Here is a 19,786-nt window from a genome sequence, read left to right as displayed (position 1 = left end):
AAATGTAATATGGTGAACCCTCCCACGAGTTTGGTAATGTGATATATTACTGGCCCTCTTGGGGGTTTCAGAATATAGGAGATAAGTAAAAACTGTCTTTAAACATTAAAAGGCAAAGGTAATATATAGGTAGAAACCAAGACTGAAGGGAGACCTGCCATCCAAACAGCCTGCAATGGGACAAAAGCGCACCATGAAATTTTCTGCCAGCCCCTGCCACTCACTGGAATTCTCACACGGGAAGCCAGTGACGTGGCTTGGGACCTGACACACTTCTCATTGATTCTTAAAACTGCTCCCATGAAGTAGAGCTTTATAATTCCCATCGTATAACTGAGGTAACAATGGCTTAAATAACCCACCCAAAGTCAGTCACATCACATGAATAAATATAAACATACTTAACAAACCCCAACAAATGACCCAAATGCTTAAAACTCAAAGGCTTAACTGTGATAGATAAACACCGCCTACCTTCTTTATTTCTGGTGCTGGAGGTAGTGCTTTCCTAATACCTGAAAACCACCAAGGAAAGCATGTCAGAATGCAATCGACCCAGGAGCATCCGGGGAGCTGCAGGGAGGCTTAAGGAAAGTGAGAACCCACACGTGCGTAGCTAAGAAGCCGCTCGGAGGGGCTCCGTGCATGCTGCTGTGTCTCTATTCTAGAACAGAACTGAAGGTGCTGTGATGGCAGGTTTGTATTTCTGCCTTCCTGAACAGACTGCACCATAAGGACGGGACCACACCTTACTCTTTGTACCCCCAGCACTGTGTAAACGGAGCACTCAACAATGACAGAGAAATGCCTGCACTTGGACTGCTCTGACAGTCGGCCCCGCCCCTACAGGGTCCATCCTAGAGCAGTTTGGCTGACACACACCTACCCACGCTAAAAACTGTTATTTCCCATGAGACCAGATTCTAATGGGCGGGCTCTATGTACAAATGAGTGTGCTGTTTTTTGAACTTATCTTTAAAAGGACTTCCTGTGGGCATCCTTGATCCCTTTCCCCTTTTCTACTGCTGGGAAGAGAGAGATGACCAGAACTGAGGAACCCCTGCAGAACTACCCTACCAACCACGAGCCCCCGCGTATCATCTGTAGATTAGTATGGGGGAATGAAATATATCTCCTGCAAGTTTAACTCACTATAACTTTTGGATCTCTTTTTAGAGAATGTCAGACCATGTGGTAACTAGTATCAAACCTTAAGAACCTGAAAGAAGGCTTGGCACTGGTGGCACAGAGGTTACAGTGTTGGTCACATGCACCAAGGCTGGCAGGTTCGAACCCAGCCCAGGCCAGCTAAACAACAATGACAACTGCAACAACTACAAAAAAAAAAAATAGCTGGGCATTGTGGGGGCACCTGTGGTCCCAGCTATTTGGGAGGCTGAGGCAAGAGTTTGAGGTTGCTGTGAGCTGTGACGCCACAGCACTCTACCAAGGGCAACATAGTGAGACTCTGACTCAAAAAAAAAAATTAAAAAAAAAAAGAGGGCGGCGCCTGTGGCTCAGTTGGTAAGGCGCCGGCCCCATATACCGAGGGTGGCAGGTTCAAACCCAGCCCCGGCTGAACTGCAATCAAAAAAATAGCTGGGCGTTGTGGCGGGCGCCTGTAGTCCCAGCTACTCGGGAGGCTGAGGCAAGAGAATCGCTTAAGCCCAGGAGTTGGAGGTTGCTGTGAGCTGTGTAATGCCATGGCACTCTACCGAGGGCCATAAAGTGAGACTCTGTCTCTACAAAAAAAAAAAAAGAACATCAAAGAGTAGGAAACAATAACAGCTTTGGAAACTTGGGCCTTCCTCTTTAATATGCTAAACTCATGTCAGGACATCCCAGGAGAACCAGGCTGCTAGGCTCATAGGCTTGAAGCCTGGATGGACCCAGACGCCCTTTGATTGCATGCCAAGCTCCCACTGCCAACTCAATAATTTTTCTTAGAAAACACACCTTCCTCCTATTCACTCTGTACTAGAAAGTGTGCTATCCCTAATCAAAATCATCTCACTTTCTTGCCATACCAACAATACATACATTCTGAGCACAATATAAATGTAAAATAAAACCATCACTTACTACTCTCAAAAAGATTATATTTTTCACATCCGGGTGCTAATTTTTCAGTTTGTCTGCAACACTGATAACTCCCATCTGTCCAGAATTTAGGATGATATTTAATCATAATATTATTGTTGTTCTTTATTTCTGTAATGCAGAGACACATTAACAATTAGTGGAAGAAAATAGACTACAAGATGTTTCAGAAGTAGTACTGTCAATCATTAGTTATTCCTCAGATGCCAGGTCTGTTACGAGAACACCCCATAACATCGTACAACTCAGCATTCAGAAAAGCTAGATGGTTCTCTTTCAGCTCTCAGTTTTTGTTGTTGTTTGTTTGTCTGTGAAGCACCCCGGTTGGCAGCATTGATTGTTGACACATCACAAGAGATAAATGAAGTCAGGCCACCACCATTTGTTCTGCAGGAACAGTGATGAGGATTGGGCAGCACCAATCACTCATTTAAACATTTCATGACTATGTCGATCCATCCACACCAAATGTTGACTACATGGGCAATTTCTTAGAAAAACCTATGACCACAAAAGCCCATGTTTTATCCTCTTCAAATATATCATACCTGAAACCAAAGCATGCTTTCGTTAGAAACTATATCCCACTAGAATCATATTTTTAAACAGTTATAGTAACAGAACTGGAGAAGCCTTATATTGTGGATTAAGAGATCATACAGGCAATAGAACATTAGTTGCATTTCTGTTTTAATCATAACAATGTCTAAAATCATGTACAGATTAATATGGCATCACGTAAATTTTACCTTCTTTTAATTTCTTCACCCACTGGTCTCTACTTTGTGCACTAGGTGCAAAAATGTAAAGTGTATTAGCATCATGAACAACCTAAAATAAAACAAAAGATGCGATCAGTGAGAAATACTTAGACACAGACTGTCTGTCTTTCACAGGCGGTTGGTACCACCAACCACCAATAAGTGATTCTCAGAAGACTAAACAGAAGTCACTTACTTCAGATCCAAAGAAACTAGATTCCTTTCTTACAAAAACACATCTCTTTCTTCATTCCCACATTGAGTAGGATACTTATTTTGCAAAGGATTATGTATTTATAGAAGAATAAATATACCGAGGCCACAATCTTCATTAATCTTGACATTTCTTTCAATCTAAGGAACTAAATTCGTTGGGTGAACCTGGTCTAACAGGGATTATCCCAATCCAATATTTTTCTAAACAGTAATTCAGATTAATGGCTACTCTTACATCATTCCTACAGCTTCCTTTGGCCCCCATCAATAAGTGCAGTAGCTAATTTTATTTAGCACTGACTATCACAGCTCTATATTATGTCTTTATAGACATAACTCAATTGATCCTACTATCAAGGTATATGAGTTTTTCTTTTTTCTTTGCAGTTTTTGGCCGGGGCCAGGTTTGAACCCACCACCTCTGCTATCTGGGGCCAGCACCCTACTCCTTGAGCCACAGGCACCACCCAAGTTTTTCTATTTTATAGATGAGGAAACTAAGGCTTTTTACTCCTGGGTAAATTGAAGAGGCAACATTCACCAGCACACACTGCAAATGGTGCTCCTAACGCTGTGTTAGTAACCTGCCTGAGACATTCAGGGGATGATCCCGAGAGTAGGGGGCCTGGTAACGCTGTGTTAGTAACCTGCCTGTGACATTCAGGGGATGATCCCAAAAGCAGGGTCCCCATAACACTGTGTTAGTAACCTGCCTGCGACATTCAGGGGATGATCCCGAGAGCAGGGGCCCCGTAACGCTGTGTTAGTAACCTACCTGCCACATTCAGGGAATGATCCCGAGAGCAGGGGCCCCGTAACGCTGTGTTAGTAACCTGCCTATGACATTCAGGGGATGATCCTGAGAGCAGGGGCCCAGTAATGCTGTGTTAGTAACCTGCCTGCCACATTCAGGGGATGATCCTGAGAGCAGGGGCCCCGTAACACTGTGTTAGTAACCCGCCTGAGAAATTCAGGGGATGATCCTGAGAGCAGGGGCCCCGTAACGCTGTGTTAGTAACCCACCTGAGAAATTCAGGGGATGATCCTGAGAGCAGGGGCCCCATAACTCTGTGTCAGTAACCTGCCTGAGACATTCAGGGGATGACCCCAAGAGCAGGGGTTCTGACTCTATAACCTAGATTCTGACTCCATAGCCAGGGTTTTATCTGCAAATAGTGGCAGCCACTGGTGGACAACTAAATAGTCTTATTTTTAATATTAGTAATAACATAAGCCTGAGAAATAAACCCCGAAATTTTGTCATTGTACTGTCACTTTACCCTTAATCTAAAGGCAAAAACACCTGGTTGTCTAAAAAGTAAAACATGCCAATAGAAGACATTTAGTAATTATTGAACCCAAGCTGGGAAAGAAAAGACAGAAAGTGACATGATTAACGTATTTTTTAATAAAGGCCTACAACATGGGGAGTTTGCATCCATCTTCCATGTGGACAGAGATTTTTTAATGGACCTTGGGTTAACACAGATTACTACCATCATGGGCTCTACTTGTTAAAGAGCTCCAAAGCAAAAAGTAGGAAAAGATATCTTAGTACACTAAAACTGATTTTCCTTCTCACGGGAAAAAAATAAACATTCTGGGCCTTTAGAGTAGGAAGCAGACCAAACTACGAACCCGTAAATGAGTCTGAGCCCTTTCAGGTCACAGACACGACGATACTGGGCAAGTCCTGTCACTTCTCTTGCCCGGGGTTTGGCGACTTTACTATATAATTTTTATTGACCATTTTGGCTTTAAAATTCTACAACTCAATACTTAATATTTTTTCTTCACAAAAGCATGTTACTTAAATGTGCCCTAATCATTAAATATAAATAAATATATAGAGAGCTTAATATGTATGTATCCAAAAAGAAAATACACACAATATGTGAAAAAAAAAACAAAGTTGTATTCCATGGCTGGAAACCACCGTTTATCACGTCAATACCCACTGGATTGAAAAACAAATAGCTCTTTCATTGACAAATGGCTGTTCCTAACCATACTCAATAGACAATTCCTTCCTGTTTCTTTTAATCAAATAGATGCACTCTAACAGCAATGTGAACACCAGCAAACAAATAAAGCTGCATATCCTTCAACACAAGAGTCCATACCCTTCAACACAGGGGGTCCATACCCTTCAACATGGAGGCCTATACCCTTCAACACTGGGGGTCCATACCCTTCAACACGGGGTGCATACCCTTCAACACAAGGGGTCCATACCCTTCAACCCTGGGGGTCCATACCCTTCAACATAGGGGGTCCACACCCTTCAACACGGAGGTCTATACCCTTCAACATGGAGGCCTATACCCTTCAACACAGGGGGTCCATACCCTTCAACACGGGGTGCATACCCTTCAAAACAGGGGTCCATACCCTTCAACACTGGGGGTCCATACCCTTCAACACTGGAGGTCCATACCCTTCAACACAAGGGGTCCATACCTTTCAACACAGGGGGTCCATACCCTTCAACACTGGGGGTCAATACCCTTTTTTATTTTATTTTATTTTTTATTAAATCATAACTGCATACATTGATATGATCATGGGGCATCATACGCTCGCTTCATAGACCATTTGACACATTTTTATCACAGTGGTTAACATAGCCTTTCCAGCGTTATCTCAGTTACTGTGCCAAAACCTTTACATTCTACATTTACCAAGTTTCGCAAATACCCCTGTAAGATGCACCACAGGTGTGATCCCACCGATCCCCCTCCCTCTACCCATCCCCCCCTTTCCCACTTCCCCCTATTGTTAAGTTGTAACTGGGTTATAGCTTTCATGTGAGAGCCCCAAATTAGTTTCATAGTAGGGCTGAGTACATTGGGTACTTTTTCTTCCATTCTTGAGATACTTTACTAAGAAGAATATGTTCCAGCTCCATCCATGTAAACATGAAAGAGGTAAAGTCTCCATCTTTCTTTAAGGCTGTATAGTATTCCATGGTATACATATACCACAATTTATTAATCCATTTGTGGATCGATGGGCACTTGGGCTTTTTCCATGACTTAGCTATTATGAATTGGGCTGCAATAAACATTCTGGTACAAATATCTTTGTTATGTTGTGATTTTTGGTCTTCTGGGTATATGCCCAGCAGAGGAATTACAGGATTGAATGGCAGATCTATTTTTAGATCTCTGAGTGTTCTCCATATATCTTTCCAAAAGGAATGTATTAATTTGCATTCCCACCAGCAGTGCAGAAGTGTTCCCTTTTCTCCGCATCCACGCCAACATCTCTGGTCTTGAGATTCTGTGATATAGGCTAGTCTCATTGGAGTTAGATGATATCTCAAAGTAGTTTTGATTTGCATTTCTCTGATGATTAAAGATGATGAGCATTTTTTCGTATGTCTGAAGGCCGTGCGCCTGTCTTCTTCAGAGAAGTTTCTCTTCAAATCCCTTGCCCAGCCTGCGATGGGATCCCTTGTTTTTTTCTTGCTGATGCGTTTGAGTTCTCTGTGGATTCTGGTTATTAAACCTTTGTCAGAGATATACCCTTCAAATAACTTCTGCCATTCTCAGGGCTGTCTGCTTGCTTTGCTTACTGTGTTCTTAGCTGTGCAGAAGCTTTTTAGTTTGATCAAGTCCCAGTAGTGTATTTTTGAAGCTGCTTCAATTGCCTGGGGGGTTCTCCTCATGAAATACTCACCCAGACCAATTTCTTCAAGGGTTTTCCCTGCATTCTCCTCTAGTATTTTTATAGTTTCATGTTTTAAGTTTAAATCTTTAATCCAATGAGAGTCTATCTTAGTTAATGGTGAAAGGTGTGGGTCCAATTTCAGTCTTCTGCAGGTTGCCAGCCAGTTCACCCAGCACCATTTGTTAAATAGGGAATCTTTTCCCCACTGAATGTTTTTAATTGGCTTGTCAAAAATCAAATAGCGGTAAGTAGCTGGATTCATCTCTTGGTTCTCCATTCTGTTCCAGATATCTACTTCTCTGTTTTTGTGCCAATACCATGCTGTTTTGATCACTATCGATTTGTAGTAAAGTCTGAGGCCTGGTAGTGTGATTCCTCCTGTTTTGTTTTTATTTCTGAGTAATGTCTTGGCTATTCGAGGTTTTTTTTGATTCCATATAAAAAGAAGTAATGTTTTTTCAAGATCTTTAAAATATGACAGTGGAGCTTTAATAGGGAGTGCGTTGAAATTATATATTGCTTTGGGTAGTATGGACATTTTGATAATGTTGATTCTTCCTAGCCATGAGCATGGTATGTTTTTCCATTTGTTAACATTTTCAGCTATTTCTTTTCTTAGAGTTTCATAGTTCTCTTTATAGAGATCTTTCACGTCTTTTGTTAGATAAATTCCCAAATATTTCATCTTCTTTGGCACTACTGTGAATGGGATAGAGTCCTTAACTGCTATTTCAACTTGACTGTTGTTGGTGTATATAAAGGCTACCGATTTATGGATGTTGATTTTGTAACCTGAGATGCTGCTGTATTCCTTGATCACTTCTAGGAGTTTTGTAGTAGAGTCCCTAGTGTTTTCCAGATACACAATCATATCATCTGCGAAGAGCAAAAGTTTGATCTCTTCTGACCCTATATGGATACCCTTGATCGCCTTTTCTTCCCTAATTGCGGTGGCCAAAACTTCCATTACAATGTTGAAAAGCAATGGAGACAATGGGCAGCCTTGTCTGGTTCCTGATCTGAGTGGAAATGATTCCAATTTAACTCCATTCAATATGACATTGGCTGTGGGTTTGCTGTAGATGGCCTCTATCAGTTTAAGGAAAGTCCCTTCTAGACCAATTTTCTTGAGTGTTCTGATCATGAAGGGATGCTGGATATTATCAAAAGCTTTTTCTGCATCAATTGAGAGAATCATATGGTCTTTGTTTTTTAATTTGTTTATGTACTGAATTACATTTATAGATTTACGTATATTGAACCAGCCTTGACACCCTGGGATGAAACCAACTTGGTCATGATGTATAATTTGTTTGATGTGTTGCTGGATTCTGTTTGTTAGGATCTTGTTGAATATTTTTGCATCTATATTCATTAGTGATATTGGTCTATAATTTTCTTTTCTTGTTGGGTCTTTTCCTGGTTTGGGGATCAGGGTGATGTTTGCTTCATAGAACGTGTTGGGTAGTCTTCCTTCTTTTTGTACATTTTGGAACAGGTTGAGTAATATAGGTACTAATTCCTCTTTAAAGGTTTGGTAGAATTCTGACGTGAAACCATCTGGTCCCGGGCTTTTCTTTTTAGGGAGGTTTTGTATAGTTGATGCTATTTCTGAACTTGATATGGGTCTGTTCAACATTTCCACTTGATTCTGGTTAAGTCTTGGAAGGTGGTGTGCTTCCAAGTATCGGTCAATTTCCTTCCGATTTTCATATTTCTGAGAATAAAGTTTCTTGTAATATTCATTAAGGATTTTTTGGATTTCTGATGAGTCTGTTGTTATTTCGTCTTTGTTGTTTCTGATTGATGAGATTAGAGATTTTACTCTTTTTTTCCTGATTAGGTTGGCCAGAGGTTTATCTATTTTATTGACCTTTTCAAAAAACCAACTTTTTGATTTATTGATCTGCTGTATTATTCTTTTGTTTTCAATTTCATTTAATTCTGCTCTAATTTTGGTTATTTCTTTTCTTCTACTGGGTTTGGGGTTGGAATGTTCTTCCTTTTCCAGTTGCTTGAGATGCCCCATTAAGTTGTTAACTTCCTCTCTTTCCGTTCTCTTGAGGAAGGCTTGCGGTGCTATAAATTTCCCTCTTAGAACTGCCTTTGCAGTGTCCCAGAGGTTCTGATAGTTTGTGTCTTCACTGTCATTTTGTTCCAAAAAATTGGCGATTTCTTTCTTAATCTCATCTCTGATCCAGCTATCATTCAGCATAAGGTTATTTAACTTCCATGTTTTTGTATGAGTATGCAGATTCCTGTTGTTACTCAATTCAAGTTTTATTCCATGATGGTCCGAGAAGATGCATGGAATAATTTCTATTCCTTTAAATTTACTGAGGTTAGACTTGTGACCTAAAATGTGGTCAATTTTGGAGTAAGTTCCGTGGGCTGGTGAGAAGTATGTGTATTCAGTTTTGTTGGGATGAAATGTTCTGTAGATGTCTGCTAAATCTAAATATTGGATGGTTAGGTTTAAATCTAAGATTTCTTTGCTCAGCTTCTTGCTGGAGGATCGATCCAACACTGCCAAAGGAGTGTTGAAATCTCCAACGATTATGGAGCTGGAGGAAATCAAGTTACTCATGTCTGTTAGAGTTTCTCTTATAAATTGAGGTGCATTCTGGTTGGGTGCATAGATATTAATAATTGAGATCTCATCATATTGAGTATTACCCTTAACAAATATGAAGTGACCATTCTTGTCCTTCCTTACTTTTGATGGTTTAAAGCCTACTGTATCTGCAAATAAAATTGCAACACCTGCTTTTTTCTGATTACCATTTGCCTGAAATATGGATGACCATCCTTTCACCCTGAGTCTGTATTTGTCTTTTAAGTTGAGATGTGACTCTTGTATGCAACAAATATCTGGCTTGAGTTTTTGTATCCAGTCAGCTAACCTATGCCTCTTTAGAGGACAGTTTAAGCCATTCACATTGATGGAGAGTATTGATAAGTCTGGTGGAATTTTGGGTATCGAGTTTTTCAAAGGTCCAGTGGACATTTTTAATCCTTTCACCAGTGTGGAAGTTGGAGTTTGATCCGAAGTTTCTGAGTGAGTTTACTTTTGTGGTATAGGATTGGGTTGGTCATTGTGGAGGATAGGTCTGAGAATATCCTGAAGAGCTGGTTTACTTATGGCAAATTTTTTCAACATATGAATGTCATTGAAGTATTTAATTTCTCCATCATAGATGAAACTCAGTTTGGCTGGATACAAGATCCTGGGTTGAATGTTATTTTGCTTTAGGAGATTAAAAGTTGATGACCAGCCTCTTCTGGCTTGAAAAGTTTCAGCAGAGAGATCTGCAGTTATTCTAATATTCTTACCTTTGTACGTAATAGTTTTCTTTTGCTGGACTGCTTTGAGAATCTTCACTTTCATGTTAACTTTAGTGAAGCTAATTATGATATGTCTGGGGGATGACTTATTGGGGTTGAATCGTGCTGGGGTTCTGAAGCTGTCTGCTATCTGAATTTCAGATTCTCTAGGCATGTCTGGAAAATTTTCTTTCATAATTTCATGCAGAAGGGCCTCTGTGCCCTTGGAGGCCACTTCATCATTCTCAGAAATCCCTATAATTCTTATATTGCTTTTCTTCGAATTATCTGAGAGCTCTCTGAGTGAGTGATCCGTTTTTGCTCTCCATTTCTCTTCCTCTTTGAGAGATTGGGAGCGTTCGAAGACTTTATCTTCAATGTCAGAAATCCTTTCTTCTGCTTGCTCCATTCTGTTACTGAGGGATTCTACTGTATTTTTCATATCTTTGAGGGCTGTAAATTCTTGCTTCAGTGTGTCTAAGTCTTTGGTGGTTTTGTCTTTAAATTCGTTAAATTCTTGAGACAACTTTTGAATTTCTCCTCAAACTCCTAATTCCATTTTATTAATCTTGTCTGCAATCCAAATTCTGAATTCGATTTCTGACATCTCAGCCAGTTGTTTATGAATGGGATCTTCAATCACATCTGCCGTATCTTTTCTTGGGAGGGTTGATCTATTCTGGTTATTCATGTTACCAGAGTTTTTCCACTGATTCCGCCCCATGGTTATTTTACTCCCTTTGGTTTTTCCCCTGGGGCTTTATCGAGGGGCCGTACAGTGTTGTGGCCTGAGAAGCTGGGGCCCTCCCTGTCTGGTGTGGTGGAGCTAAGTGGTTCCGTCTTGTTTTCAGCTGGTTTCTGTTCGATCCTATTGCAACTTCTACTCTGGCTTGAAGTCTCAGCTGTGTGGAAAAATCAGCAATTAAGTCACCCCGCCCGCCCACCTCTGGCCCCAGTTGGAAAAGGAGAATCAAACCTTCCTACAATCGCACACCCAGGGCACCGCCTGAGAAGTCCTCAGTCTATTAGCCCAGTTCAAAAGGTCCAAATCAACTGTCTCAATCGGCACCTGTCTCGGGTGGGAGAGTTCAAGAGGTCTCTGGGAACTGGATCACAGGAGCCTGGTGACTCCTCTGACACGGCTCACCCCAGTGCACCGTGGAGTCAGGAGGAGCCACCCAGCAAACAGAGCAGTCTGGGAAGGTTGACGTCTCCTTCCTCACTTTGCCCCTCCGTCAGACCCAGTCACTGGTATCTCTGCAGATGGCTAACCCAGTTGCCTGCAGTGAACAGACATTCCAGGGGTTTGCACCTGCCTGAATCGCAAGGAAGTCTGCCAGGCCCCCACAGACTGCCACTATCTAGCAGGAGGAGATGGGGCCTGACATCTTTGAGTGCTTGATGCAGGTGATGGGAAGGAGGTGTTCACTAGGCTTAGCCCCGTCCCTGATGGATGCTGCTAACAGAACAGAACAGAACAGACAACTTTGCGGGGTTCTGTCTCTGTTCCTGCCGAAATCGCCTACAGAAGACGGGCTGTTCTGAGTTCAAACGTCTTTGCTGCTGGAGGTTTGTGTCCTCTTTGCTACTGGAGGTTTGCCGATCACCTCTCTGGGTCGGCCCCGCCCTGGAAGCTTCCCTGGTTTGTGAGCAGTGTCAGGAAATCCCCCGCTTACCGGTGGCCTCCTCTGGTTGCCCAGGGAGACAGGGGGTGTGGCCTCAGAATATCCAGAAGTGAGCGTTCTTCCGTTAAAGAAAAACCGGCTGTTGATCTACCTCCAGGGAACTGCTGCTCTGGTGTGGGCACTCCGCCGACCCTTTTCTCCTCTGTCTCGCGCCCCAGAGTCAGCACTGAGCGGCCGCAGTTTATGCTGGGTCCACACCCCTCAAGAGATCCCCCAAGAATCTGAACTCTTAGGGGATAGGCCCCCAGACCCCGATTGGGAGTGGGGGGGGAAGCTAGAGTTTCATTCAGTTTTACGCCCGCCCGGGGAGGGCTGTTGCACCGCACCACAGGGAAGTGCCACCAAGGCTTGATTTCCCCTCAGCAGAGTGCCCTCTCCTTGCTCACGTGTCTCAGAGTCAGTGCTGACCTGACGCAGCTCGGGCACTGTGCACTCCCCTTGAGAAATCACCCAAGGATCCGAACTCCTGGGGGATAGGCCTCCAGACCCCGAGTGAGAGTAGGGGCTCTCAGCTCTCAGTGGGGAAGCTAGAGTTTTATTCAGTTTTGTGCCCGGCCCCGTAATGTTGCTGGGGGGGGGGGCTGCTGCACCTAATCCGCAGGGAAGTGCCGCCGAGGCGTGACTCCCCCTCAGTAGAGTGCTTTCTCCTCGCCCGCGTGTCTCAGAGTCAGCGCTGACCAGTCACGGCTTGGGCACTGTGCGCTCCCCTCGAGAAATCACCCAAGGATCTGAACTCCTGGGGGACAGGTCCCCAGACCCCGAGTAAGAGTGGGGGGGGGAAGCTAGAGTTTCATTCAGTTTTATGTCTGGCTGTATTGATGCACGGGGAGGGCTGTTGCACCGCACCACAGGGAAGTGCCGCCGAGGCGTGACTCCCCCGTCAGCCCGGTGCCCTCTCCTCACTCGCATGCCTCAGAGTCAATGCTGACCAGTCACAACTCGGGGACTGTCCACTCCCCTTGAGAAATCACTCAAGGATCCAAACTCCTGGGGGACTGGCCTCCAGACCTCAGTGGGCGGGAGGGGAGTGTTGGGGATTCAGGGTTGCTGGCAAAGGATTTTTAAAGTTTTATTCAGTTTTATGCCCGGCAGGAGAACGCCACAGCACCCCAGTAGAGGAGGTAGGTCCAGTTTTTAGAAGGTCTCTCCCGTGGAGTGTAGTGGGAAGGCCTTTAATTTCTGCCCGCTTGTTTAATTGTGGGGCTCTTGAGCCGGTCCCATGGGGGAGGGGGACTCCCGTCCACTTGGTGGTGGATTTTGTACCTTTTGTTTGCGTCCTTGTGATCACAGCTTGCCTCAGCGGTGTTGATGTGCGTTCTTCAACCTTCTCTCTTGGTGAGGCTCAAGTCCACCAGGATACTTACTAAATTCCTGTCCCTTAACTCTCCTTCTGGACGGGAGCCTCTGTTGAAAGCTGGGTTCAGTCCGCCATCTTGTCTCCCCCCCCATACCCTTCAACATAGGGGGTCCACACCCTTCAACATGGAGGTCTATACCCTTCAACATGGAGGCCTATACCCTTCAACACAAGGGGTCCATACCCTTCAACACGGGGTGCATACCCTTCAACACAAGGGGTTGATACCCTTCAACACTGGGGGTCCATACCCTTCAACAGAAGGGGTCCATATCCTTCAACACAGGGGGTCCATACCCTTCAACACTGGGGGTCCATACCCTTCAATACTGTGGGTTCATACCCTTCAACACTGGGTGTCCACAACCTTCAACACAGGGGGTCCATACCCTTCAACACTTATAGTCTATACCCTTCAACACGGAGTCCATACCCTCAACACAGGGTGTCCATACCCTTCAACACAGGGTGTCCATACCCTTCAACACTGGGGGTCCATACCCTTCAACACAGGAGGTCAATATCCTTCAACACAGCAGGTCCATACCCTTCAACATGGGGTCCATGACCTTCAACACAGGGGTCCATACCCTTCAACACTGGGGGTCCATACCCTTCAACATGGGGTCCATACCCTTCAACACTGGGGGTCCATACCCTTCTACATGGGGGTCCATACCTTTCAACTCTGGGTGTCCATACCCTTCAATACGGGGGTCCATATATTGTGTGTTACAATAATAGTAATTTAATTTATTATAATAAAATGTATTTTATGGAATCCTTATATTAATCTAAGCACTTTCCATATGCTGCCTAATTTAATCGGTATAGCAACTCAGGTCATGATTTATTTATTTTTTTCAGATTAATATGAGGGTACAAACAATTAGGTTACAATGTTTGCATTTGTTAGTAAGGCCCCTGCTGTAGTTGTGCCCCACACAGAAGGTCTGCCATATGCCTGTACATTGTGCCCATTAGGTGGGAGCTAACCAATCTCCCTCCTCCTTTCTCTCCCCCCAACTTGAATTAAATTGAGTTTTCCTCTTGTGTAAATGTGTATTAGTTTGTCTACTGGCTTCAGATTCGTATTTGCTTTTCCATTCATGTGATACTTCACTAAAGAGAATATTCTCCAACTCTATCTCCAATTCTATGCATATACCACGGTTTATTAGTCCATTCATGGGTTGGTGCAGACTGTCTTTATTAGTGCTAGAACCCTCATTTTTCACCCAAAGTGGGTGAGTTTAAGTCATGTAAGTAGGGCTGTCTGACCCCTGAGGCTTTCCTTATTCCTGTGTTTTCCCTCAAACAGCCCCTGATTGTTTCCCAGGTTCTGGGCAGTCTAACTTTTCCTCAAAACTCATCTCGTGACTTATAACTTCATTAAAGTTTGTTAAAGACTAGCTAATCAAAAAAAAAAAATTCGTAATTTTGATAACTAAAACTAGCTTGATATGTGATCTAAGTTGGGGCATTTGTATGTCTATGGAAAGTTTCTAGACTTACCACCCTGCACCTAAGTAATAAGCATCTAACTTTGGCATCTCAGGTAGTGCGGAAGGTGGAAGAAAAATCTGGGGGCCAGTATCCTTCTCTCGGGGAGCCTCAGATCACACCATGTCCTCCTGGGGGCCAGTATCCTTCTCTCGGGAGCCTCAGATCACACCATGTCCTCCTGGGAGCCAGTATCCTTCTCTCGGGGAACCTCAGATCACACCAGGTCCTCCTGGGAGACAGTATCCTTCTCTCGGGAGCCTCAGATCACACCATGTCCTCCTGGGAGACAGTATCCTTCTCTCGGGGAGCCTCAGATCACACCATGTCCTCCTGGGGGCCAGTATCCTTCTCTCAAGAAGGCTCAAATCACACCATGTCCTCCTGGGAGCCAGTATCCTTCTCTCGGGAGCCTCAGATCACACCATGTCCTCCTAGGAGACAGTATCCTTCTCTCGGGGAGCCTCAGATCACACCATGTCCTCCTGGGGGCCAGTATCCTTCTCTCGAGAAGGCTCAAATCACACCATGTCCTCCTGGGAGCCAGTATCCTTCTCTCGGGAGCCTCAGATCACACCATGTCCTCCTGGGAGACAGTATCCTTCTCTCGGGAGCCTCAGATCACACCATGTCCTCCTAGGAGACAGTATCCTTCTCTCGGGGAGCCTCAGATCACACCATGTCCTCCTGGGGGCCAGTATCCTTCTCTCGAGAAGGCTCAAATCACACCATGTCCTCCTGGGAGCCAGTATCCTTCTCTCGGGGAGCCTCAGATCACACCATGTGTTCCTCCTTCTATATCATCCACACATTTCTCGTGAGCCTTGGGTCTTCTGGTGAGTCATCCTACCATAGCAGAGGTTGCTGGGGAGGGAAGAGCTTAGCAAACTGTGAAGTACAGAAACCACTTCAACAAGGAGGAAATATACTCCCTTAGTTAACACTACTAACTCAATATTTATCCTCCATCCTATTTACATCCCATTCACTCATTTGTTTATCCAACACACATGTAAGACAGTGTGGTGTAGGAGAGACAGATCTGAGGTTGCAACCCAGGAAAGCTGCACCCCCTCCTAGGGGCCCAGTTGCCATCAGAAATGACTCAGGGAGGGAAGCAGGAAGGAGGTGTCCTGTTCTATTTTCTCCATCCCTTCCTAGGGCTGGAATGTGCTGAGAGAAAAAGCAACCTCCTTTTTTCTCTTCTGGTCTTTTGAAAATGTCTACTTCTACTTTTTTACCTCCACATTGCATCTGAAACTGATGCAAACTTTCACGATAAAGATGTGAAAGTGGGATCTATACTTTCTCAGTGATGCTTAAGTTATAACAAGAGAGGATGCTTTTCACCTTCCAAATGCTTCTGGAAGCAGAAAGAGGGATGGAGGGTGGGGGGCCTTGGTGTGTGTCACACTTTATGGGGGCAAGACATGATTGCAAGAGGGACTTTACCTAACAATTGCAATCAGTATAACCTGGCTTATTGTACCCTCAATGACTTCCCAACAATAAAAAAAAAAAAATTACATAGTTAGAGCTCAATTTTACCCCCTTTTTATTAATTTTTAAGAATTTGTTTTGAACTTTTCTTACAATTATTCATACACAATTTTATTTTTTTATCAGGCCCAGGTGAGGCTCAAACTCGCCATCTCTGCTGTGCAGAGCCGGCAGGCTAACCAGTGAGCTTTGGTGGCCAGCTCATCTCAATTTTAAATGGCTCCAGAGACAATCCTTTCTGTTCTACTTCTATCATAATTTTGAAAACCAACCCAAAACTTGCCAAAGCTTTCTCTTGGACAGCAAAAATCTGAATTTTGGATCCAGAATGATAACCATAGCTCCCGACAACCTGCCAAACACCCCTAAAAAACATCTCACAGCCATCAAAAGCATGAGAGTGGCTGGGCGCCCGTAGCACAGTGGTTATGGTGCCAGCCACATGCACCAAGGCTGATGGGTCGAGAACAATGACAACTGCAACAAAAAAATAGCCAGGCATTGTGGCGGGCACCTGCAGTCCCAGCTACTTGGGAGGCTGAGGCAAGAGAATTGTTTGAGCCCAAGAGTTTGAGGTTGATGTGAGCTGTGACACCATAGCACTCTACCGAGGGTAACATAAATGAGACTCTCTCTCAAAAAAAAAAAAAAGGTACTGTAGGCTGGCGGGCTGGTAGGATGGTGGATGAGGAGGAAGACCCTGCTTTTGAGGAAGAAAATGAAGAAATTGGAGGAGGTGCAGAAGGTGGACAGAGTAAAAGAAAGAGACTTTTTTCTAAAGAATTGAGATATATGATGTATGGTTTTGGAGATGACCAGAATCCTTATACTGAGTCAGTAGATATTCTTGAAGACCTTGTCATAGAATTCATTACTGAAATGACTCACAAGGCAATGTCAATTGGAAGACAAGGTCGAGTACAAGTTGAAGATACCGTCTTCTTGATTCAAAAGGACCCCAGGAAGTTTGCTAGGGTTAAAGACTTGCTTACTATGAATGAAGAATGGAAAAGGGCTAGAAAAGCATTTGATGAAGCAAACTGTGGATCGTAACATCTTTTGTAGTTTCTGAAACTCCATTATATTCTAGTGAAACCATATGTAATAATTGTTATATTTTCTGCAGTAAGGTCCTGATATCTACCTATGTAAATGAAAGATACAGAAACAGAGTTTTTTTGCCTTTATTTTCATGCCTTTGGTTTTATAGTGATATTGGATTAATTGCCTGCCTTTATATGACCATACTTGAATTACTTACTGAGTTTTAATGACCGCACATAAGTTAAAGTATCTTTCCAACCAGGCAGTTCTTTCTGTTAACAAAGGTTGAAATATTAATAGTTGTGTTAGATGTATTTGTGCCATTGTAAGCTATACCGTAGCTGTTTAATATGTGAAATCTAAATGGCATCTTTGACTATGATAGGTGAAATGTGCTTTATGTATTCTGAAGTTTTTATAAAAGTAGGCTGAGATTATTGTAGTGAACTTTTTTATCTTTTATTTATATCTTTACGTTTATTTTTATTTTTTTTTTGAGACAGAGCTTCACTTTGTCGCCCTGGCATCATAGCTCACAGAACCTTAGACTCCAGGGCTCAAGTGATTTTCTTGCCTCTGCCTCCACAGTAGCTGGAACTATAGGCGCCTGGTCTTGCTCTGGCTCAGGCTGGTCTCGAACCTCTGATTTTGTGAGATTACAGGCGTGAACAACTGCACCTGGCCTATCTTTATTTTAAAGAGATGATATAGAAAAATACTGGGTTTTTGTTAAAAATGTTTATCTGTTTTAAAAGCTAAATTTTTTTAATATTCTTTTCTTCAGATAACAAATTTTTTTTTTTTTTTTTGGAGAAACAAAGTTTCATGTGAATGCTCCCATGTTGGAAGGCTTTTTTGATGTAAAACCTTTTGGGGATTATAATATACCATTTGTTAAGTTTGGGAGAACTCATTTTCCCAGATCAGATTAAAGCTTCTAAAAATTAATGTTTTCGGTAGCAAGAATGGCGTTGCTTAAAAATTGAAGGGCATCGATGGTAAGATAAGCATTTAGGGTAGTTTTTTATTCACACATTTGTAAGTACTTGTTCACTGTGGAAACATACACTTGACGAAAACCTTGTATGTCTACGGAAACCGCCTTTTTTTTTTTTTTTTTTTAGTTTTCTTGCACAAAGTTTATTTTTACGTCTATATTATGTTGCATTCAATATAAACCAAAATGAAACAAAATGTAGGTTTAATTGGCTCAGAAAATGGCAATGAAAAGAAAAACACTGGCTAAAATTTTACCAATAGAGAATTACCATTTAGAGGGATGGATTTGAGTTACAGTACCATGGAAAGTGCTTTTGTAGTTCAGGATATATGGGTTTCGTGTGTATGTACCTTATCAAGTTATTACTGCATTTAGCTTAAAGTAAGGATTACAATTGCATTTAAATCACTGAGTGTTAATTCTTTGTGAAACTGAACTTTTTGTGTGCCACTTATAAATGTTACCTGTAAATCAGTATTTGGGAAAATTTTACTTTCTTAACCTATTAATACAAGGAATAAAGTATGAAATATTAAACAGGTTAAAAAAAAACATGAGAGCAAATGTTCTCTGCTAAACTCCAAAGGAAATTATATGCAAACCCTCCCCATTATGTATGCATTAAACATAATTAAGAAGAAAATTTAAACTGGGCTTATTTCTGGGTTTTGGTGGCAGGTGTGGAATGAATAGCAGCAGTATTAATAGTAAGAGAAGTCATAATAGTATAATAGCAACTAACACTTCTATCTTGCTCTTACTACAATATCTAAGCTATTTATATAGCATCTCAATCCTCAGGAACAGCTCCATGAAATGAGTACTGTTACAGTTATTATTCCCATTTTTCAGGAGAGGAAACAGACCCAGAGAGGTCACGTGACTTAACATGCTCCCAAATGCCAGTGAGTGGCGATTTGGCCTCCAAGTCGTCTCTTTAAGCACCTTCCTGACTTTGCTCTTCACTCGGAGAACTGGCAGATATAAAATGAGGAACAGGGAAAAGAAAATTAAATGTAGCCATTTCCTACTTTTGTGCTGTGGTCACCACAGCCGAGAATAATACAGAAGCTTAGATATTTTAGCTCACAGTATCCCAAACATCTTAACCCTCCAGACTCATAATTGTTTATTTTAAATGTAATTGGATAATTTCACAGTAGCAATTAGAAAATAAAAAACCCTACTATGACACTATGTTGAAAAAGATTTTTGCCACTTTCCTTTCAGAACCTCACAACCTTGGAGAAAAGGTGACTTTGATTAGAGATGTTCACCACTCAAAGAAAAGTGTGAAAAATAATTGTCAGAAAGAGAAGGGAGCGTTTAGGTGCTGGAGAGGGGCCCTAAGCCTCCTGCTGCAAGCTCTAGATTATCAGGGCCCAGCTCCACTCTCCAGAAGTCCCAAGGCACGTGTGCCCCAAGATCCTCGCACAGAGGCAAGGTGGCTGAAAATGAAGTACCCCCCTTCCTCCCTGGGAGCAAGGAGATGTGAGTGTGACGCTTGGCAGGCTTTTAACTCACCAAGTGACCTTGGATGAGCCTTCAACATCTGCGAGCCTTAATTTCCCCAGTTATAAATAAGAACAGTATGATATTTACCACCCTTATGTGATAGGGTCAT

General features: G+C 42.7%; 2 protein-coding genes across 8 annotated transcripts in view; one reads left to right on the top strand and one right to left on the bottom strand.

Annotated features, from left to right (window-relative positions):
• TEC (tec protein tyrosine kinase) overlaps positions 1–19,786 on the bottom strand; it is a 159,841-nt gene that overhangs the window by 26,255 nt on the left and 113,800 nt on the right. For all 7 annotated transcript variants that reach the window (XM_053578025.1, XM_053578021.1, XM_053578024.1 and 4 more), the window contains 3 exons: positions 2,850–2,931; positions 2,083–2,211; positions 475–515 (listed from right to left, as the gene is read on the bottom strand). In XM_053578025.1, coding sequence (XP_053434000.1) covers positions 475–515; positions 2,083–2,211; positions 2,850–2,931 — 252 coding nt within the window. The remainder of the gene's footprint in view (positions 1–474; positions 516–2,082; positions 2,212–2,849; positions 2,932–19,786) is intronic.
• On the top strand, positions 16,797–17,290 carry LOC128576055 (transcription initiation factor TFIID subunit 13-like). The gene has a single exon (XM_053578028.1). The coding sequence runs from the start codon at positions 16,797–16,799 to the stop codon at positions 17,169–17,171; it is 375 nt and encodes a 124-aa protein (XP_053434003.1). The 3' UTR covers positions 17,172–17,290.

This window comes from Nycticebus coucang, chromosome 23 (genome assembly GCF_027406575.1).
Source record: "Nycticebus coucang isolate mNycCou1 chromosome 23, mNycCou1.pri, whole genome shotgun sequence".
Taxonomy (NCBI): domain Eukaryota; kingdom Metazoa; phylum Chordata; class Mammalia; order Primates; family Lorisidae; genus Nycticebus; species Nycticebus coucang.
The sequence above is the reverse complement of the archived record's forward strand: the minus strand, read 5'-3'. Positions and strand labels throughout refer to the sequence as shown.